Source organism: Mesoplodon densirostris, chromosome 3, assembly GCF_025265405.1.
Source record: "Mesoplodon densirostris isolate mMesDen1 chromosome 3, mMesDen1 primary haplotype, whole genome shotgun sequence".
In the NCBI taxonomy this organism is placed as follows: Eukaryota; Metazoa; Chordata; class Mammalia; order Artiodactyla; family Ziphiidae; genus Mesoplodon; species Mesoplodon densirostris.
In genome coordinates, this window is record NC_082663.1 from 154725081 (window position 1) to 154747801 (window position 22721).

At 46.6% G+C, this 22721-nt stretch overlaps 1 protein-coding gene and 1 pseudogene across 1 annotated transcript; one reads left to right on the forward strand and one right to left on the reverse strand.

The window, feature by feature from the left end:
- Positions 1–542: 542 nt before the first annotated feature.
- Positions 543–1084, forward strand: LOC132485862 (mediator of RNA polymerase II transcription subunit 28-like; annotated as a pseudogene).
- A 2626-nt stretch (positions 1085–3710) lies between these two features.
- On the reverse strand, positions 3711–17071 carry F12 (coagulation factor XII). The gene is given in 16 exon segments (XM_060094519.1): positions 3711–3878; positions 3970–4020; positions 4023–4132; positions 4696–4845; positions 4941–5077; positions 5325–5556; positions 5656–5885; positions 5971–6142; positions 6289–6393; positions 6553–6684; positions 6824–6934; positions 7219–7252; positions 7255–7291; positions 7984–8101; positions 16378–16435; positions 16804–17071. Coding segments are annotated over 16 exon segments (1902 nt in total). The 5' UTR covers positions 16861–17071.
- Positions 17072–22721: the final 5650 nt, after the last annotated feature.

The window sequence follows — 22721 nt, forward strand, 5'->3', positions numbered from 1 at the left end:
AATAAAAGTGTGATAAGCAGAAAAAAAAAATAAAGTTAGCCTGAAGGAGGGAATTGCACGAGTCAAAATAACTCTCAAAACAAACAAGGGAACACTTCAATGGCCCATCAAGCACAGCACACGAGTTTAAGAATAAAAAGAAAGGTGCCATGTCTAAACTGCCTGACCTCTCAGCCCGATAACCATTCAACTCCCAGAATGTGGTTCTCAAACATTAGGAGTACCAGAATCTCCTGGAAAGCTGATCAACAGATTGCTGGGCCCCAAGTCAGAGTTTTCTCATTCTGCAGTATGGGATGCAGCCAGAGAATACGCATTTCTAACAAGTTCCCTGGCGATGCTGCTGCTGGTCCAGGAACCACACTTTGAGACTCACTGCCCTAGTGACAGTTGGGGCAGGGGTGAGGGTCTTCCACGCCATCAGCCTTAAAGGTCCACACCACTGGTTTAATGTTAAGTACTTCTAACCATGGTTCTCAACCTCCGCTGCAGATAGAATCACCTGGGGAGGTTTTAAAACAAATGGCTAGGCCATTTTAGAAATGGCGGCTCCGCTGGGAAGCTTGTTCTCCGGGCAGCCACCTGGACCCCTGCCACCCCCGCCGGGGCTCTTGGGCTAGGCTTCGCTTCTTCAGGCCATACCAGGCATTCCGAGAACAACTAACAGTACCTTGGTGGACGAGTAGGAGTCATTGTTCAAGACTTGCTTTGCTTCTCTGGTGAGTCAGGATTATGTCAATGGTACAGATCAGGAAGAAATTCGAACTGGTGTTGATCAGTGTATCCAGAAATTTCTAGATATTGTGAGACAGACAGAATGTTTTTTCCTCAAAAAAAGATTGCAGTTATCTGTCCAGAAACCAGAGCAAGTTATCAAAGAGGATGTCTCGGAACTGAGGAACGAATTACAGCAGAAGGATGCTCTGGTCCAGAAGCACTTAACAAAACTGAGACATTGGCAGCAGGTGCTGGAGGACATCAACAGGCAGCACAAAAAGCCAGCCAACATCCCTCAGGGTTCCCTGGCCTACCTCAAGCAGGCATCTGCAAATACCCCTTCACCGATGAAGCAAACCTGAGGAAAAGCCACCTGAACACGAGCTGGTGGCTGAGTCAGCCCAGACAGTTTTGTCAAACATCACTTCTTGTAGACATGCCATTTTGGGAGAACTCTTTGCCAGAGCATATGATTTTAGTTTTGTGCTCTCATCTAAAATTTTCCCCCTATTTTTATAAGTGTTATTTCTGGAGTACTTTATAAAATGCTTATTGCTTTGGTAAACCAAGTATATTGTCTTTAGCAAAGTTTAAGACTGTTAGTGTGATGCCATTTACAGATTCCTTTTTATGTTTTTGGTTTTTGCTGCTTGTTATTATTTTTATTTTTGAATGAGTGTTAATCTGTTTCCAGTTTTAGATTATTTTGTATGATCTGAGGGGAAAAGCTTGTATGATCTGATCTGCATATCAAAGGATGAGGATTTCGGTTGTAGACCTTTTATGATAATTTACCCATCAGTGGCAGTATATAAAAATATATAAATTTGCTGTTTTTCAAGACTTTGAACTACCTCAAGAAGAGGAGTCTAATGCAACAATGTAACACTTCCAGAACCTCAGAGTGAGGATATTTTGTAAATAGGTTGGAAGAGAATTATATCGTAGGTTAGCGTAGTAACTGTTATTGTACTGCAGTAACCTAGTGCTATAGGAATCCACTAGTATCCTTAAGTTAATGTTGACTTTTATTTGGGGTAAGTTTATATTTTGTGTAGTGTTTATTTACTTTTGGGGGTGGTAGGAGCAGTGATATGGTAGTGATATTCATTTCTGCAATAATCAGTTTAAGTAACAGAGCGAACCCTGCTCTCAATAGGGGCATAGGTGAAGTATGAGGGTTAAAGTATGCTGTGATCATCTCTGAGTTTTGAGTTTTGTTTGTTTGTTCTGCTATTTGGAGCAGGTTTTTCCGTTAATGAATTTCTTGCTAATGGGTGGTGTTGATTCCAAGGGACTGGGGCCTCGAGGTGGGAGGTTGGCTGCAGGGTGCATGGGAGACTCGGTGCTTGGGAAGATATTTTACCCTCTGCCAGTCACACAGGCCACCTCAGATTCTCTGTTGAACCGCTGTTGAGAAATACAAACCAGCATTGTGCCTGGTCTGCTGTTGAGAAATACAGACCGGCATTGTGCCTGGTCTCCTTGGATGAGGATTTCCTTTCTCTGTCGTTCACATTCCCTCATTAGATTACACCCCTTCTCTCTCACCAAGTGCTGCACTGTCTCTTGAACAGGCAGTAATTCTGTGACTCGGTGTCTTGGCTCGCTTTTTCTCCAGCCTTGAAAGCCCTCCCCCACCCACCTTGACATCCACTCAAGTTCCCCTCTGGCCTGGATGCCACCTGGTCTCTGCAGCCTCCAAAGGCCCTCTCCATCGTATCCACAGGACACAGGACTTCTTGTCTCTTCTGCCAGCCTTGCTTGGTTCTCCCTCTGGAGTTAATGATCTGTCTCCTTGTTCCTCATGAGAAGTAGGCATTATTCCCCTCTGAATATACAGGGACCATTTATTATCTTTTATACATAATAACTTAGTACTTATTTTTGTTTGTGTATGTGTGTGTATGGTACACAGCCGGAGGCCAACGAATTCCCTCATTCAGAGTATATAGTTAAACAAAGCTTTAAAAAGTTGTTTTTAATCACATGATCTGATTTCAAGGTTGTTAACCTGGTCATCTCATGCCAATCAAAAGCTCTGATTGGCAGCTTTAGATTTTTTGATTAAAAACCTAACTAGGGCTTCCCTGGTGGTGCAGTGGTTGAAGAGTCCGCCTGCCCATGCAGCGGACACGGGTTCGTGCCCCGGTCTGGGAGGATCCCACATGCCACGGAGCGGCTGGGCCCGTGAGCCATGGCCGCTGAGCCTGCGCGTCCGGAGCCTGTGCTCTGCAACGGGAGAGGCCACAACAGTGAGAGGCCCGCGTACCGCAAAAAAAAAAAAAAAAAAAACTAACCAAATTGATTACATTTTAGGCATTCTTTCAGTAATGAAGAGGTTCTTAGTGAAAAGTTCAGGAACTATTCTATTTGGTGTTTAGTAAAAATATTTTGAATTAATGTATGTACCAGTTATTGTCATTTCTTTATTAACTTCTAAAGTTTTCTGCCAAATAAACATTTCACTTTTTTCTGTTTGTAAAAAAACAAAACAAAACAAATGGCTACCCACCCACCCCCCTACCCTAGAAATATTGATTTAATTGACCTGAGGTGGATGTTGGGCATAGGTTCAAAAAGCTCCCCATGGTGATTCTGATGTACAGTCGAGGTTGAAAACTCCTGTTCTATAAACTTAAAATATTAGTTTCATACTTGTGGAGTCACCTTGCACAGGTTTGGTACACAGTGTGGCTTAGTAAATGTCAGCTGGACATGAATCTAAACCTTGCATCAGATCTCAATAGATTCTGTTCTCTGAAGGGGTGTGGAGAAGTTGAGCACAGGTATACTATCTTGGCATTTCCTGATGGGACCCCTGAAGAGCTGTGCCTTTCAAGCATCTTCAAAAGCACTTTACTGATTTCTATGCCATGCCTGGCGCCGGGCTGGCAGTGCTGGGGGGAATGGAACACATTCCTTGCTATCCATGATCATGCCACACTTCCATTCCAGAATTGCCCAGGAGGGAAAGGCGAGTTCCGGGGTGGTCAGGAAGCAGTGTGCTCCCGGATCCAGGCTAGGTAGTTGGCCACGTCGGTGTGTACACCTGGCATGTGGCGGTCGCCGCAACCTGAACCCCAGCTGACGATGCCTCGCAGGATGAGCTGGCCCTCTGCGGTCTCATCCTCACACACCAGAGGGCCTCTGGAGTTACCCTGGGTCGGGAACACGCGGCTCAGCGCCCTTGGCTTGGGATCTGCACTTGACTAGGTTGGAGGAGGGCGCCAAGCGGGTCCAAGGGCTCACCTGGCACGCGTCAGTGCCACCCTCGAGGAAGCCAGCGCAGAGCATGCGGGGAGGGGGGTGGTGTGTGTGAAGGCGGCTCCGTGCACGTCGGGGGCGGAGCAGCGCTCCGGACGGATGAGCGGCACCTGAGTCTACTGCAGGAAGCTGTAATATTCCCCTGACCCTGCGAACCGAGAGCGCCTTCCTCACACCCCTCCCGACGCCTCTCCGCCCAGGCCACGGACCTGGCTGCGCCAGGCTCTTCCAAACCCGCTAATCTCCTGCCTTCCTCACAACAAGCCCGAGAGGGAGTGAGTTGCCTTTAACACTATTTCATAGACGAGAAAACTGAGGCTAGAGAGGAGAGGTGATGTGAATGAACCAGGAGGAAGCAGGACTGCTTCGGAACCCCACCCCCACTTCCCATCCAGTGTCTCAAAACCTTGGTCCCCATCCAGCCCACCTGCTGCTCCAGCGCGGGCCAGCGTCCTAGTAGCCCTTGCAGCCCTGTGCCCAGAGGGAATCAAGAGAAAGTGCGATTCTCCCAGTACGCCTCAGATTCGGGAACGCCCCCCAACAGTGAATACCAAGCTCTTGGAGAAGCAGACTGCAGAGACAAGGGCCCTGCACGTCCTCACAACCCACCAGGTCGGCCCCACTTGTCCCTGGCGTTACCAAACCTGCGGGCTTCTCTTGCCTACTCCGGTGGCCAGAGGTCTCCCTCCCGCCCCCAGCGGTTCTGCCTACCTTCTAACTGGTGACCCCAGCCGGCCACTTCGCAGAGCGCGGCTTCGGATTCGGGCGGGCGGGCGGCGCTACTCGGCAGGCACACTGGCTGAACGAAAGGCGACGGGTGCGCGCAGCAGCCTTCAGCGCTCTCCTGCAGGCGCACCAGAGCTAACCCAAGCGGGGAGGAGCATGAGACCGGGACGCTAGGACTTCGAGCCCTGCCCACCCTTTCCCCTGATCCCCGCTGGGGCGCCCCCAGGCACCCAGGTCGTGCTGGTAGGTGATACGCGAGAAGGCCTCGTGCAGGGGGTAGGCGCGCACGGCCAGCGTCTGGCACTGCTCACAGCTCTGGTTATGGCGGTCCTGGCCGAGCACCACTGTCAGCTCCTTCGGCGCAAGTCTGGGGGCAGGGTCGGGAAAAGGAAGCGCGCTCAGAGCCGGCCACAGGCATCCTGCGGGAGCCCCCTCTTTCCGAGCCCCTTCTTGGGTTTCAGCTTCCTCCTGGGGAGCTCTGAAAAGGAGAAGGGGGAAAGGTGGGCGGGGACGCGTAGAGGTAGGGCACGTGTTCGGGTGTCGCGCGGAAGCTGGGCACAGAGGAGAGAAGAGCTAGGGATCCCGGGCCGGGAGCTGAGCGCTCAGGCACTCGCCGGTTCTGCAGGCAGTGAGCCTCGGTCAGCACCCAACAGGGGGCGAGGAGGCTGCCGGTGCAGAAATTTTGGCCCTGCTACAGCGCGGCGATGTAGGGATGCGCCCCGGGGAGCGCCACCAGTCCCCCGACGACGCGGCTCAGCGAGGACAGCAGTTTGTGGAGCCACTGTCCACAGCCCGCCGGGCCCGCGCTGGGCAGGGGAGTCCGCTGCTCGGGCGGCCAGCACCAGCCTGTGGGAGAAGCCCAGGCTGAGGGTCGGGAGACCCACCATCAGTTGGAATGTAGCTCGTCCCGTGCTTTCTCTGCTCGGATTCTTAACCTTTCCCAACTACCTGAGGTCAGGGGTCGAAGCGGGGTCTGGGTCGTGGACTGAGGTTTCTGCAAAGCCGAAAGTGAGGGCAAACGGAAGTACTGGTGGCCAGATGAGATCCGGATCAGAGGAGGGATTTGGGGCGCCGCCGGGGCTGGGGCCTGGCACCGTGCCAGGCGGCAATAATTCCAGCTGAGTCGTTCGCCTCTCCGAACAAAGTACCACGGGCGGGTGTCGTTGTCCTGGTTCCTGCAACCACGGGGTGGAGGTGGTTGAGAAGCCCTAGAGGGCCCCGGGGCGGAAAGAGACGCCCAGCCCTGCCCCACCCGCGCACCGGCAGAAGGCGTGGTCGCCCAGTCTCCTGTTCAGCGTTTGCTCTGCGGTCACATTCCAGTAGGTGGCCTCGGAGGCTCACGGCTGACAGGGTGCACCCCAGAGCTTAGTCCGGGCCACGCCGCGGTAGCTGAGCCCGCGGTCGCGGTCGTCGTAGCAGTTCGCCTTGAGGTCTGGGGAGAGAGAAGGCTCCCTACAGCTAGGGTATGGAATGGTCTCCTGCCGCCCTCTCACCCACTTCTCCACTCTCCCTCCTCCCTCTCTGCAAGCCCTTCCCACGTGGGGGCGGGGCTTCTGCTTCCCAGACACCCTAACTCACCCACTTGGCACAAGCGTCCAGCGTAGGCCGTGGGGCAACGGCACAGGCGGTGGCCCTCCGCCTGTAGGCAGCTGCCCCCATTGAGACATGGGCTGGTACGGCAGACTGGGAGAAGGAGCATGTTGAGCCACCCCTAGGCTCAAAGACCCCCGCCCCCCCCCCAGAGAGCTCCCTCTTACGTTGGCACACCACCTGGCCTCCTGCCAGCCTTTCTTTCCCACCTTCTGCCCTCCTCCCTGGCCAGCTCCCCACCGATCTACTCACCCTGGCTGGCCAGTGGCTTACACTGGGCATTCGGACCCTTGCACTGGCACCTGGCTACATCTGCCAGCTCAAGCCTATGCCATATTTCATTCTCCTGGAAGAACCAAAGAAGCTGGGGCTCAAAGCACTTCTCTGGGGACAAAGGGGTAGGGTAGTCTCAGGAGAGTGTGGGACCATGCCAAATCTCTGGGAATCCACAGGACCTCTTCAGTAGGCCCGTGGCCGCCCCTGTTCCCCAGCAGCCCCTCCCCTGGCCTCAGCATCTCCTTACCTCTCTGGCAGTGCTTCCCAGTGAAGTGATCTGGACAGATGCAGTGTGGGCTCTTTGGCATGTTCACACAGGTCCCTCCTTTCTGGCAGGGGTTGTGTTTGCTGCAGTGATCTGAGAGATGAACACAGGGGGAGAAAGGGTGGGGAGCCTGAATCAAACAGGTGGGGCCAAGTCCCTACCCAAACCTGCTTGTCTTTTGACCTTGGCCCTCCAAATTTCCAAGCCTTAGTTTACCCACATGAAAAAATGGGGCTACCCCCTCTTAGAACTTCTCCCTCTGGGAGGAAAGGAGATAGGTGGGCCCAGAGTCCCATATGTTTTAGATCTGATGATACCCAGGAGAGTAGCTAGGGTCGGGGAGAGGACCCTGGGCCACCCCAAAGGTTGTGTGGCACCTTTCACTTTCTTTGGCTCCAGGCAGTATGCCCACATCGCTGATCCTTCTTGAAGTTGGGGGTGGTAGCACACCTGTAGACAGAGATAAGGCTTAAGACATGGAAGTGACCCAAGTGCCCATCAACGGATGATTGGTTTAAGAAGATGTGGTATATACACAATGGAATATTACTCAGCCATTAAAAAAAGAATGAAATATTGCCATTTGCAGTAACATGGGTGGACCTAGGAAATACCATACTAAGTGAAGTAAGTCAGATGGAGAAAGACAAATATTATGTGATAGCACTTATATGTGGAATCTAAACAATAACACAAATGAATCTATATAAAAACTAGAAACAGACTTACAGACATAGAAAACAAACTTACAGTTACCAAAGGGGAAAGCGGGGGTGGGGGTGATAAATTAGGAATATGAGATTAACAGATACACACTACTATACATAAAATAGATAAGCAACAAGGATTTACTGTATAATACAGGGAACTATATTCAATATCTTGTAATAACTTATAATGGAAAATAATCTGAAAAAATATATACATAACTGAATCATTTTGCTGTACACCTGAAACCAACACAACATTGTAAATCAACTATACTTCAATAAATAAAAAAAGAAAGAAAGAAAGAGATGAAGCTTCCTAGCTCTGCCCAAGGGGCTGGGCTGCCCTTCCCTATCACAGCCCCTTCTCTCCAAGCAGGGTTCCTTGGACAGAAGGATGGGCAGAGTCCACCTCCCCCAGACCCCTGCTCCAACCCTTCCGGCGTAGTCTTACCGGGGTTGGGGCCGGGCCAGCCTCTGTGGAGACATTTGTGATACAGCTGCCAGTGGTACTGGAAGGGGAAGTGGCAGGGCTCCCTGGTAACAGTGAGAACTGCAGGGGTAACACACTCCTTAATGACTTTCCCCGTGCCCCACTGCCCGGGTACCACCCCTCAGAGACTGGTTGGAAAACGGATAGACCTTTGAAAAGATCATTGTGCCTTCAAGACCACATCCTGCTTAAGAGTTGGGTTTCTGGAGTCAGTTGGTGGCCTCCTGACTCCACCAACTATTAACTGCATGACTTTAGACAAGTCTGCAGCCTCCAGGCCTAGAAGAGTGCTTGCTACAAAGTAGGCACTTAATAAATACTTGCTGAATGTTGAAGTCACTTGACCACTCTGAGCCTTAGTTTTCTCATCTGTTAAAAATGGCAAAAATCATACATAGTACAGATGAAGGGTTTCAGTTTTACACGATGCAAAGAATTCTGGAGATAGATGGTGGTAATGATTGCACAACAATGTGAGTGTACTTAATATCACTGAACTGTACACTTAAAAATGGTTGAGACAGGGATTCCCTGGTGGCACAGTGGATAGGAATCCACCTGCCAATGCCCGGGACACGGGTTCAAGCCCTGGTCCGGGAAGATCCTACATGCCACAGAGCAGCTAAGCCTGTGCGCCACAACTACTGAGCCTGCGCTCTAGAGCCCGTGAGCCACAACTACCGAAGCATGCATGCCTAGAGCCCGTGCTCCGCAACAAGAGAAGCCACCACAATGAGAAGCCTGCGCACCGCAACGAAGAGGAGCCCCCACTCGCGGTAACTAGAGATAAACCCCGCGCGCAGCAACAAAGACCCAACTCAGACATAAATAAATAAATAAATAAATAAATTTAGTTTTTTAAAAAACCCAGCATGTCAGTATGGTCCTATTTCTGTAAAAATATATTTACATATGCATAAAAAATAAATCTAGAATGAAATCTCCAAAATTTGTAACAGTGGTTTTTGGAAGATAGTGGATTATGGGTGACTTTTCCTTCTTTTCTATTTCCGTAATTTATAAAGTTTTTACAATAAAAATATTGCTATTGTAATTTTTTAAAATAGTACAATTGAGCCTCATTCAGATTCTGTATTTGCTTATCTGCACTTCTTGCTAAAATTTATCTGTAACCCCAAACCAATAATCAAGGTGCTTTCACTGTCATTTGTGGACATGCACAGAGTGGTGAAAAATTTGAGTCACCCGAAGTGCACATTCCCAGCTGAGGTCAAACAAGGTGATGCTCTGCTTCTTGTTTCAACTCCTACTGTAAACAAGTGTCTTTTTTTTTTAATTTTTAAATTGTATTTATCTTTTTATACAGCAGGTTCTCATAAGTCATCCATTTTATACGTATTAGGGTATATATGTCAATCCCAATCTCCGAGTTCATCACACCACCCCACCCCTGCCACTTTCCCCCCTTGTTGTCCATACATCTGTTCTCTACAACTGTGTCTCAATTTCTGCCCTGCAAACCGGTTCATCTGTACCATTTTTCTAGGTTCCACATATATGCGTTAATATACGATATTTGTTTTTCTCTTTCTGACTTACTTCACTCTGTATGACAGACTCTAGATCCATCCACGTCTCAACAAATGACCCAATTTCGTTCCTTTTATGGCTGAGTAATATTCCATTGTTTATATGTACCACATCTTTACCCATTTGTCTGTCGATGGACATTTAGTTTGCTTCCATGTCCGGGCTATTGTAAATAGTGCTGCAATGAACATTGGGGTGCATGTGTCTTTTTGAATTATGGTTTTCTCTGGGTATATGCCCAGTAGCGGGATTGCTGGGTCATATGGCAATTCTATTTTCAGTTTGTTAAGGAACCTCCATACTGTTCTCCATAGTGGCTGTATCAATTTACATTCCCACCAACAGTGCAAGAGGGTTCCCTTTTCTCCACACCCTCTCCAGCATTTGTTATTTGTAGATTTTCTGATGATGCCCATCCTAACTGGTGGGAGGTGATACCTCATTGTAGTTTTGATTTGCATTCCTCTAATAATTAGTGCTGTTGAGCAGCTTTTCATGTGCTTCTTGGCCATCTGTATGTCTTCTTTGGAGAGATGTATATTTAGGTCTTCTGCCCATTTTTTGATTGGGTTGTTTGTTTTTTTAATATTGAGCTCCATGAGCTGTTTATATATTTTGGAGATTAATCCTTTGTCCATTGATTCGTTTGCAAATATTTTCTCCCATTCTGAGGATTGTCTTTTCGTCTTGTTTGTAGTTTCCTTTGCTGTGCAAAAGCTTTTAAGTTTCATTAGGTCCCATTTGTTTATTTTTGTTTTTATTTCCATTACTCTAGGAGGTGGATCAAAAAAGATCTTGCTGTGATTTATGTCAAACAGTGTTCTTCCTATGTTTTCCTCTAAGAGTTTTATAGTGTCCAGTCTTACATTTAGGTCTCTAATCCATTTTGAGTTTATTTTTGTGATGGTGTTAGGTAGTGTTCTAATTTCATTCTTTTACATGTAGCTGTCCAGTTTTCCCAGCACCACTTACTGAAGAGACTGCCTTTTCTCCATTGTATATCCTTGCCTCTGTTGTCAAATATACGGTGACCATATGTGCATGGGTTTATCTCTGGGCTTTCTATCCTGTTCCATTGATCTATATTTCTGTTTTTGTGCCAGTACCATATTGTCTTGATTACTGTAGCTTTGTAGTACAGTCTGAAGTCAGGGAGTCTGATTCCTCCAGCTCCGTTTTTTTCCCTCAAGGCTGTTTGGCTATTCGGATCTTCTGTGTCTCCATACAAATTTTAAGATTATTTGTTCTACTTCTGTAAAAAATGCCATTGGTTTTTTCAAATTGCCATTGCAATTTGATAGGGATTGCATCGAATCTGTAGATTGCTTTGGGTAGTATAGTCATTTTTCACAATATTGATTCTTCCAATCCAAGAACATGGTATATCTCTCCATCTGTTAGTATCATCTTTAATTTCTTTCATCAGTGTCTTATAGTGTCCTGCATACAGGTCTTTTGTCTCCCGAGGTAGGTTTATTCCTAGGTATTTTATTCTTTTTGTTGCAGTGGTAAATGGGAGTGTTTCCTTAATTTCACTTTCAGATTTTTCATCATTAGTGTATAGGAATGCAAGAGACTTCTGTGCATTAATTTTGTATCCTGCAACTTTACCAAATTCATTGATTAGCTCTAGTCATTTTCTGGTGGCATCTTTAGGATTCTCTATGTATAGTATCATGTCATCTGCAAACAGTGACAGTTTTACTTCTTCTTTTCCAATTTGGATTTCTTTTATTTCTTTTTCTTCTCTGACTATCGTGGCTAGGACTTCCAAAACTATGTTGAATAATAGTGGTGAGAGTGGACATCCTTGCCCTTGCTAGTTCCTGATCTTAGAGGAAATGCTTTCAGTTTTTTACCATTGAGAATGATGTTTGCTATGGGTTTATCGTATATGGCCTTTATTATGTTGAGGTAGGTTCCTTCTATGTGCACTTTCTGGAGAGTTTTTATCATAAATGGGTGTTGAATTTTGTCAAAAGCTTTTTCTGCATCTATTGAGATGATCATATGGTTTTTCTTCTTCAATTTGTTAATATGGTGTATCACATTGATTGATTTGTGTATATTGAAGAATCCTTGCATCCCTGGGATAAATCCCACTTGATCATGGTGTATGATCCTTTTAATGTGTTGTTGGGTTCTGTTTGCTAGTATTTTGTTGAGGATTTTTGCATCTATATTCATGAGTGATATTGGTCTGTAATTTTCTTTTTTTGTAGTGTCTTTGTCTGGTTTTGGTATCAGGGTGATGGTGGCCTCATAGAATGAGTTTGGGAGTGTTCCTTTCTCTGCAATTGTTTGGAAGAGTTTGAGAAGGATGGGTGTTAGCTCTTCTCTAAATGTTTGATAGAATTCACCTGTAAAGCCATCTGGTCCTGCACTTTTGTTTGCTGCAAGATTTTTAATCACAGTTTCAATTTCATTATTTGTGATTGGTCTGTTCATATTTTCTATTTCTTCCTGGTTCAGTCTTGGAAGGCTATACCTTTCTAAGAATTTGTCCATTTCTTCCAGGTTGTCCATTTTATTGGCATAGAGTTGCTTCTAGTAGTCTCTTAGGATGCTTTGTATTTCTGCGGTGTCTGTTGTAACGTCCCCATTTTCATTTCTCATTTTATTGATTTGAGTCCTCTCCCTCTTTTTCTTGATGAGTCTGGCTAATGGTTTATCAATTTTTTTATCTTCTCAAAGAACAAGCTTTTAGTTTTATTGATCTTTGTTATTGTTTTCTTTGTTTCTATTTCATTTATTTCTGCTCTGACCTTTATGATTTCTTTCCTTCTACTAACTTTGGGTTTTGTTTGTTCTTCTTTCTCTAGTTCCTTTAGGTGTAAAGTTATATTTGAGATGTCTGTTGTTTCTTGAGGCAGAATTGTATTGCTATAAACTTCCCTCTTAGAACTGCTTTTGCTGCATCCCGTAGGTTTTGGATCATTGTGTTTTCATTGTCATTTTTCCCAGGTTTTTTTTTTTTTTTTGCGGTATGCGGGCCTCTCACTGTTGTGGCCTCTCCCGTTGCACAGCACAGGCTCCGGACACGCAGGCTCAGCGGCCATGGCTCATGGGCTCAGCCGCTCCGTGGCATGTGGGGTCTTCCCAGACTGGGGCACGAACCCGTGGCCCCTGCATCGGCAGGCGGACTCTCAACCACTGTGCCACCAGGGAAGCCCTCTAGGTATTTTTTGATTTCCTCTTTGATTTCTTCAGTGATCTCTTGGTTATTTAGTAATGTATTGTTTAGCCTCCATGTGTTTGTGTTTTTTACATTTTTTTCCCTGTTATTGATTTCTAATCTCATAGCATTGTGGTCAGAAAAGATGCTTGATATGATTTCAATTTTCTGAAATTTACTGTGGCTTGATTTGTGACCCAAGATGTGATCTATCCTGGAGAATGTTCTGTGCGCACTTGAGAAGAAAGTGTAATGTGCTGTTTTTGGATGGAATGTCCTATAAATATCAATTAAATCTATCTGGTCTATTGTGTCATTTAAAGCTTGTGTTTCCTTATTAATTTGCTGTTTGGATGATCTGTCCATTGGTGTAAGTGAAGTGTTAAAGTCCCCCACTATTGCTGTGTTACTGTCGATTTCCTCTTTTATAGCTGTTAGCAGCTGCCTTATGTATTGAGGTGCTCCTATGTTGGGTACCTATATATTTATAATTGTTATATCTTCTTCTTGGATTGATCCCTTGATCATTATGTAGTGTCCTTCCTTGTCTCTTGTAACATTCTTTTTTTTTGTGGTATGCGGGCCTCTCACTGTTGTGGCCTCTCCCATTGCAGAGCACAGGCTCCGGACGCGCAGTCCCAGCGGCCATGGCTCACGGGCCCAGCCGCTCCACGGCATGTGGGATCTTCCCGGACTGGGGCACGAACCCGTGTCCCCTGCATCGGCAGGCGGACTCTCAACCACTGTGCCACCAGGGAAGCCCCAACATTCTTCATTTTAAAGTCTATTTTATCTGATATGAGTATTGCTACTCCAGCTTTCTTTTGATTTCCATTTGCATGGAATACCTTTTTCCATCCCCTCACCTTCAGTCTGTATGTGCCCCTTGGTCTCACGTGGGTCTCTTGTAGACAGCATATATGTGGGTCTTGTTTTTGTATCCATTCAGCAAGCCTGTGTCTTTTGGTTGGAGCATTTAATCCATTCACGTTTAAGGTAATTATCGATATATATGTTCCTATTACCACTTTCTTAATTGTTTGGGGTTTGTTTTTGTAGGTCCTTTTCTTCTCTTGTGTTTCCCACTTAGAGAAGTTCCTTTAGCATTTGTTGTACAGCTGGTTTGGTGGTGCTGAATTCTCTTAGCTTTTGCTCGTCTGTAAAGCTTTTGATTTCTCCAATGAATCTGAATGAGATCCTTGCCAGGTAGAATAATCATGGTTGTAGGTTCTTCCCTTTCATCACTTTAAATATGTCATGCAACTCCATTCTGGCTTGTAGAGTTTCTGCTGAGAAATCACCTGTTAACTCTATGGGAGTTCCCTTATATGTTATTTGTCATTTTTCCCTTGCTGCTTTCAATAAATTTTCTTTGTCTTTAATTTTTGCCAAGTTGATTACTATGTGTCTCGGCATGTTTCTCCTTAGGTTTATCCTGTATGGGACTCTCTGCACTTCCTGGACTTGGGTGGCTATTTCCTTTCCCATGTTAAGGAAGTTTTTGACTATAATCTCTTCAAATATTTCCTTGGGTCCTTTCTCTCTCTCTTCTCCTTCTGGGACCCCTATAATGTGAATGTTGTTGCATTTAATGTTGTCCCAGAGGTCTCTTAGGCTATCTTCATTTCTTTTCATTCTTTTTTCTTTATTCTGTTCCACAGCAGTGAATTCCACCATTCTGTCTTCCAGGTCACTTATCTGTTCTTCTGTCTCAGTTATTCTGCTATTGATTCCTTCTAGTGTATTTTTCATTTCAGTTATTGTATTGTTCATCTCTGTTTGTTTGTTCTTTAATTCTTCTAGATCTTTGTTAAACATTTCTTGCATCTTCTCGATCTTTGCCTCTATTCTTTTTCCGAGGTCCTGGATCATCTTCACTATCATTATCCTGAATTCTTTTTCTGGAAGGTTGCCTATCTTCACTTCACTTAGTTGTTTTTCTGGGGTTTTATCTTGTTCCTTCATCTGGTACATAGCCCTCTGCCTTCTCATCTTGTCTATCTTTCTGTGAATGTGTTTTTTGTTCCACAGGCTGCAGGATTGTAGTTCTTCTTGCTTCTCAACAAGTGTCCTTTTCATGCTCTATTTAGTGCCATGTTTCTCAAATTTTGTGCTTTTGATACATGATTTTGCTGTTGAAAATGGCCCCCAAATAGAGTGCTGAAGTGCTGTCCAGTGTTCTGAAGTGCAAAAGGGCTGTGATGTACACTATGTAGAACACTTGTGGGTTAGATAAGCTTCGTCCAGGCATGAGCTATAGTGCTGCTGGCCATGAATTCAATATCAATGAATCAACAATATATATTAAGTAAGGTGTCTTTAAACAGAATCACACATAAAACAAGGTTATATGTTGATGAAAATGTTGTGACCAGAGCTAACAGGAACCTAACCCTATATTTCCTCTAGGAGCAATGGTTCAGCTTTTGCTAATTCAATGTTCATGGTGACTTTATAGAACATGACTACCATGAATAATGAGAATTGACTCTATCTATTTCAGAGGAGTGTTGCAAAACTTAAATGAGGTCGTGTCTATAAAACACTTACACAGAGTCTGGCACATAGTACATTAGCTGCTATTTTGTTATTAGAGGCCCAGTGACACTTGTGCTGAGGGCCAAATCAGGGACAGGACATTAAAGGAAGACAGAGGGGTCTGAGATGCAAATGGAATGGACACAGAAGAGTAGGACCCTAAGTAGATGATTAGGCAACGGCAGGGCAGCTAGGTTGGGTCAGGCTAGAGGGAGGAGAGCAGTTTGGCTAGGTGTGGAATGCTGAGGAGAGGAGGTGAGGTACTCAGGATTGCCTCAGTGCCATGCTAAGGGGCTGGGCCTGATCCCATCAGGGCAGGCTTGCCAGGGAAGGCTCAATCTAGTTTACAATTCTAGGTAAATATTTAGTGCCTGGAAGAATAAAGGCAATGGGGAGCTATGGCAGGGGGGAGATGGCAGATATCCACCATCTAAAAGGGAGCTTGATAATGAAAGCCAATATATTTTAAGCATTTACCATGCACCAAACTGTGGGCTGAGTGCCTCACGGGGATTAATGACTCATTTCTCCTTCTCCACAACCCTAAGAGTTTTACCATTACCAGCTTTGTTTTACAGGTGGGGATTTAAGCTTGGAGAAGTCAAGTCATTGGTCCAGAGCCATCCAGCACATAAGTGATGAAGCTGGGATTCAGAGGCATTTGGGTTCCAGAGCCCTGCTCTTGATCCTTCCTTGTCCGTCAAGGGCCCTGGCCTCTGTGTGGCATGACTGATGCCTGTGAGATGTATCGAGGAGAGGAAAGGAAGGGGGAGGCTGGGGAAACCGAGGAACACTGGCAGGTACTGGACCAGACACTCAGTTACAGCCCCAGCCTTGCCCTCAAGGAGCACACAGTTCACTATCACTCTGGATCCCCGGCACCCATGCACATAAGACCTGGCATATAGTAGGCACTCAGGTCTGAATGCCAGCCAGACAACTCGGGATGAGAGTGAAGAGCACCCAGGATCCTTCCCCTCACCCCAAGGGCCAGAGACTAACAATCTGCATACTCCTTGCCATACTCATCCCTGTTCAAGGGTTTCTCAGGAGGTGGACCCAGGCTACTTACCCACTGTGTGCTCACTCTCTATGAACTTATGCTGCTTGGGGGCTTTCCAAGGTGGAGTCTATGGGAGAGAGAGAAGAAAGCCAGGAATTTTCCCAGAAAGTCGTTGCCTGCCCTGATCCCATGCTAGTCCCCAGCTTCCTTTCACAGTCCAGAAATGCAGAGATTTCCTCAGAAGGCCTGGACCCCTCCTTCCTCCTCCCATTGTCTCCTCAAGGTCCCCCTCCCCCAGTAATGCAGGCCATGTCCTCATATCCACCAGCACTGTCTGTCTTTCTGTCCTCTACTTTGGCCTTATAGGCTTGCCTAGTCTTTCCAAACAGGCCTTCCAATCACCTAGACTAAAAGGTCATGGGCAGAGGCCAAGGTTGTGATAGGGACCCCCCAGGGCCATTCCAGTACAACCCTCCTTGTTCCCACAGCCCTCACCAAAACTGCTGACTCCAGGCTCACCATCAGGACCCCCAGGAGCAGCAGAGCCCTCATGGCCTCTGTCTGTTGGTCCAACCACTTGCCCAGGAGTCCAGATCAACAGAACTGGTCGGGCTTCCCAGGTGGCGCAGTGGTTGAGAATCCACCTGCCAATGCAGGGGACATGAGTTCGAGCCCTGATCCGGGAAGATCCCACATGCTGCGGAGTAACTAAGCCTGTGTGCCACAACTACTGAGCCTGAGCTCTAGAGCCTGTGAGCCACAACTACTAGAGCCCATGTGCCACAACTACTGAAGCCTGCATGCCTGGAGCCCATGCTCCGCAACAAGAGAAGCCACCACAATGAGAAGCCCATGCACCACAACGAAGAGTAGCCCCCACTTGCCACAACTAGAGAAAACCCGTGCACAGCAACAAGGACCCAATGCAGCCAAAAATAAATAAATAAATAATAATTTAAAAAAAAAAAAAGAACTGGGTCCCTGAGGCCTGGGAAGCAGAGATTGGTCGAGCTGCCCACCTGGGCTGTTTATGGAAAGCCAAGCAGAGAGTTTCCTTGGTGTGCCCCCAAGGATGGGAGAGTTGGGAGCTGGTGGGTGGGAGTAGCATAATAAGGAGTGGGGCTCCTCCTCTCTTTCCCAGATAGTGGAACCAGAAGCAGGAAGAGGGACCATCTTTGTTTTGGGTCCTTTTGGGGATGAGGAGTTTAAAGAGATCCAAGAGAAGCTCCCTACTTTAGGAATCTTAGAGTCTATGGAGAAGTATATTCATTTTCTATTGCTGCCTAAAATTAACCACAAACTTTGCAGCTTAAAGTAATACCCATTAATTAGTTCGTAAATCTGTGGGTCAAAAGTCCAGCACTGCGTGACTCAGTTTTCTGCTCAGGGTCTCACAAAACTGAGATCAAGGCTAAGTTTTCTGGAGGCTCTGGGGAAAAATTCCCTTCCAAGGTCATTCAGGTCATTGGCAGAATTCAGTTCCTTGTGTTTGTAAGACTGAGGTTCCTTTTTCTTTGTAAGCCAGGGGCTGCCCTGAGCTGCTAGAAGCTACCTGCATTTCTTGCCATAGAGCCCCTTCGATTTTCCAAGCCAACAACAGAGAATCTCCCCCATGTTGACTCTCTTACCCTTTGAATTTCTTTTGCCAGGAAGAACCCTGTCACTTTTAAGGGCTCATCTGATTAGGTCAGGCCCACTAAGGAGAATCTCCCTGTCTTAAGGTCAACTGATTTGGGACCTTACTTACATTTGCAGCATTTTTCTACAGAAGCATCTAGATTAGTGTTTGATTAAATGACTGGGAGAAGGTATGTTTACACCAAGGAACTTGGGGGCCATTTTAGAGTTCTACCTACAAAGAAAGTAAATTATTCCATGGAAAAAATACTAAAAATACTAAACCAAGGGGTGCTAAAATATGCAACTGGAGCACAAAGGAAGGAGATAGGTTGGGCATGTATTACTTTTCCTGCCCAACAACCATCACCTTGGTTCAGTAAGGACACCCTGATTTTTCCTTTGAGAGCCACTCCTCCTTCATCCGCTCCATGAGTCTCTAGTGCTGTCCACTCTACCCTCGGTTCTAGGGCTGGGGGTGTGGCCTAGGTCTGGCCAATCAGAGCATGGTATCTCTAGACCACAGCAATTTGTTCAGGGATAAGCTATACGCAAGTTTGGCCAATCAGAGTCAGCCTTGGGACTTTCACCAGAACTTTTATGATAAAGGTACTTTCTTCCCACTGGGGTCCCTAAGAATGCAAGCCTGGAGATGTTGATGGCCATCTCTGTCACTGCCTGCGGAAGGCCTGCCTGAGAATGAAGCATACATATAGGAATAGCAGAGCAAACAGGGAAGGAAGGATGGAGGAATGCTGTAGGAGGCAACCTCCTAGATGGTCCCCATTGATCCTCACCTCCTGGGATTCATGACCTTGAATAGTCTCTTCTAAAACTGATTCAGAGCTGTTCTTTGTGTCCAGTAGAATATGGCAGAAATGATTGTGTTTGACTTCCAAGCCCAGATCATAAAAAGCATTGCAATTTTTGCCTTGGTCTCATGGATCACTCACTCTGGGGGAGGCCAGCTGCCATGCTGTGAGGACACTTAAGCAGTCCTGCAGAGAGGCCCATGAGGGAAGAAAGTAAAGCCTCCTGACAACAGCCAGCACCAACTGGACAGCCATGTGAACGAACCACTTTGGATATGGATACCGCAGCCCCGACCATCTGGCCTGTAACCTCATTAGAGACCTCAAGCCCGACCATCCCGCTAAGCTGCTCCTGAATTCTTGAACTTCTGAACTTGAGAAAATCCTAATTGATGTTTGTTGTTTTAAGCCATAAAGTTTAGGATGATTTGTTACCCAGCATTTGATAACTAATACAGATAAATTGATTACTGATTATTTTATTTGCGAACCTGGATCCTAAAACTAGAGATACCCTCAAGAATTCTCAGTTATATGCACCAATTAAAACCAATTTGAATGGGCTTCCATCGCTTTCAAAGAAGTCCTGACTGATACCAAGTAATTTGTGGGAAATGAAGTGAAGACAGAATGCAGCAATTCCTTAATTCTGCTGGAAGACAGGCAGGCCATGGAAGACTTCCTGGAACAGAAACACAGCAACAGGACGGCAGGAATAGAGGCACCACTTCAACAATTGTTTTCAAAAGTTGATGTGACAGCTATTGGGACTTCCCTGGTGGTCCAGTGGTAAAGAATCCGCCTTGCAATGCAGGGGGCGCTGGTTCGATCCCTGGTCAGGGAACTAAGATCCCACATGCCGCGGAGCAACTAAGCCCGTGCGCCACAATTACTGAAGCTCGCACGCCTCAACTAGAGAGCCCGCGTGCCGCAAACTACAGAGCCCACACGCCCTGGAGCCTGCGTGCCACAACTAGAGAGAGAAAACCTGCACGCCACCACTAGAGAGAAGCCTGTGCACTGCAACGAAGAGCCTGCTCGCTGCGAGGAAATATCCCGCATGCCGCCACTAAGACCTGACACAGCTAAAAAAGAAAATTTTTTAAATTTAAAAACTGATTAAACAAAAAAAGTTGATGGGACAGCTATTAAGACTATGATGAGGGCCATGGTGAGTGACTTCCCTGGTGGTCCAGTGGTTAAGACTCCACACTCCCAATGCAGGGGCCTGGGTTCGATCCCTGGTCAGGGAACTAGATCCCACATGCCACAAGATCCTGCATGCCACAACTTAAAAAAAAAAAGGGATCCCAGACGCTGCAACGAAGATCCTGTGTGCCACAACTACGACCCAGTGCAGCCAAATAAATAAATATTTTTTTAAAAGACTGTGATGAAAGTGAAACTGTGAGCTGTATAGATGAGCTCATTAAAACGAAAGCACCTTTGTCAGTTCTTTTTTTTTTACAGTATTTTTAAATTTATTTATTTATCTTTGGCTGCGTTGGGTCTTTGTTGCTGTGCATGGGCTTTCTCTAGTTGTGGTGAGTGGGGGCTACTCTTCATTATGGTGCATGGGCTTCTTGTTGTGGTGGCTTCTCATGTTGCAGAGCAGGGAGTTGTTGTGGCTCATGGGCTCAGTAGTTGTGGCTCGCAGGCTCCAGAGCGCAGGCTCAGTAGCTGTGGTGCATGGGCCTAGTTGCTCCGCGGCATGTGGGATCTTCCCAGACCAGGGCTTGAACCCGTGTCCCCTGCATTGGCAAGCGGATTCTCAACCACTGCACCACCAGGGAAGTCCCCTTTGTCAGTTCTTGATTGCAGTTCTTGAATACGGTCCATGGCCCAGAGCTGGTCCCACGTTGCCTCCTTCCTCCTGATGAGAAGCCAGCTCTCCCTCCAAATGGAAGGGGCCTTTTAATTTATTTTATTTATATTTATTTTGGGCCATGTTGGGTCTTCGTTGCTGAACGTGGGCTTTCTCTAGTTGTGGTGAGCAGGGGCTACTCTTTGTTGCGGTGCGCGGGCTTCTCATTGTGGTGGCTTCACTTGTTGTGGAGCACAGGCTCTAGGTGCATGGGCTTCAGTAGTTGTGGCTCGCTGGCTCTAGAGCACAGGCTCAGTAGTTGTGGCGCATGGGCTTATTTGCTCCACGGCATGTGGGATCTTCCTGGACCAGGGCTTGAACGCATGTCCCCTGCACTGGCAGGCAGATTCTTAACCACTGCACCACCAGGGAAGCCTGGAAGGGGCCTTTTAGACAGGTCTTCACAATGAATAGGGCTTTGCAGGTGGGAAAGGGAGAGAACAGCTTCCAGGCAGAGTGAGTACTACAACTTCACAGAAACCTGAATGTAGCATATCAAATGAAGAATGTGATGAGCACGGGGTGCTTTGTAGGGAATGTGAGATGAGGCATCCAGTCTGCTGGGACTGGAGATGGACATTCATGGGTATTTGGATTTTCAACATCTACTCCCCGTTCCTCTTCCTCTAGTCTCCCAGTTTCTATTTGGGGTCACCCCTCCCCCATTGTGTGGGGGAAGGGTAATTTCTAGTGATCACCTCCCACTCTGGAAGCCTAATGGACCAGATAACCCTCCCCCTACATTAACATAGTCAGAGGGGCCTAAACGTGGCCAATGGGCACTCTCTCCCAGGACTCTGAATCCTGAACAGGCCACCCAAGGATGGTGAAAAGAGCTGGGGTTGGAAGTCTGCCATTGCACCAACTGTGCCCCGACCAGATTGTCCCTGCTACATGACATAAGTCAGGATGCCTTCCAAAAGCCAAGCTTAAGTAGCAAGGAAATTCAAATGCATCATTTTGTATCATTAGAGATCTAGAGTGGAGGGTCTCCAGGAATAGTGCTTTCAGTGGTTTAACAATGTCATCAAGAACCCATGTTCCTTCTTCTTTTTGTTTACTATGGTCCTCAGTGTGCATACCTTCAGGCTGATTCCCTCATGGTCACAAGATGGCTGCCACAGCTCCAAGAATCACGTCTAAACTCCAGTGAAGAGGAACCTTCCCTTCCAGTAGATCTTTCTTAGAAATGAGGAAATCTTCCTCCCAAAAAAATCCCAAGCAGACCTCCCCTCATGGCTCAATGGCCACAACTGGGTTACCAGACACTCCTAAACCAATCTCTGGCAAAGGTAAGGGGATCTCCTGTCTTAGGCCAATCAACCCTGGAGCCAAGTCAGGCTGTGAGGTAAAGTGGCCACAGGAACAGAATTGGGACTCTGCAAAAGAGGAAGGGGAGTGGAATTGGATATTAGGTAGACAACCAAAGTGTCTGCTGTAATTCCTGCTTCCTGATCCTCTAGTGGTCCTTAATTCCTTCTTATTTCCAAGCCTATTCCTTCTAGTTGATGCTATGAACCGCTGAGGGCATTCCCATAAAGTAAATTCCCTTTTGTTTAAGTAGCTAGAGCCATGTTCTGTTGCTTGCAGCCAAGGCCTTCCACTCTCCCTTATCCCTCAAGTCTAACCAGCCTCCAAGTTCTGTTCATTACACTGCCCACATATTTCTCAAATCCCTCCACTTCTCTCCATTCCCACTGCCTCTTTCTTTGACTTCCGTAAAATTAAAGGTATATACAGTGGCGGAACGTAATTTGAGAACCTCTGGTGGACATCTGTCATTTCCCTTCTTTAGCATTCATTCTCCCTTTATCTAGTAAGAGCCCTCAATGTTCCTTTGGGGAGGGGCCCATTCCCCCTTCCATCAAGTGGATATAAGAAAGCTTACCCGATCCCTCAGCTGAGGGTGGAGTGGGCATGTGATCCAGACCTGGTCAATTAGAACACTGCCTCTTTAGGAAAACTCAGGGTGCTAGATCCCTTATTCAAAGAGGAACATTTCTCATATTTGTTCATTCTAGTTTATTTTCATTTAAAATCTTTTAGGTTAAGTTTAAGCTTTTTAAGAGTTAGTTTTGGAAATTGAAACACATTACTAATACTGTAGGAATTGGTGAGGC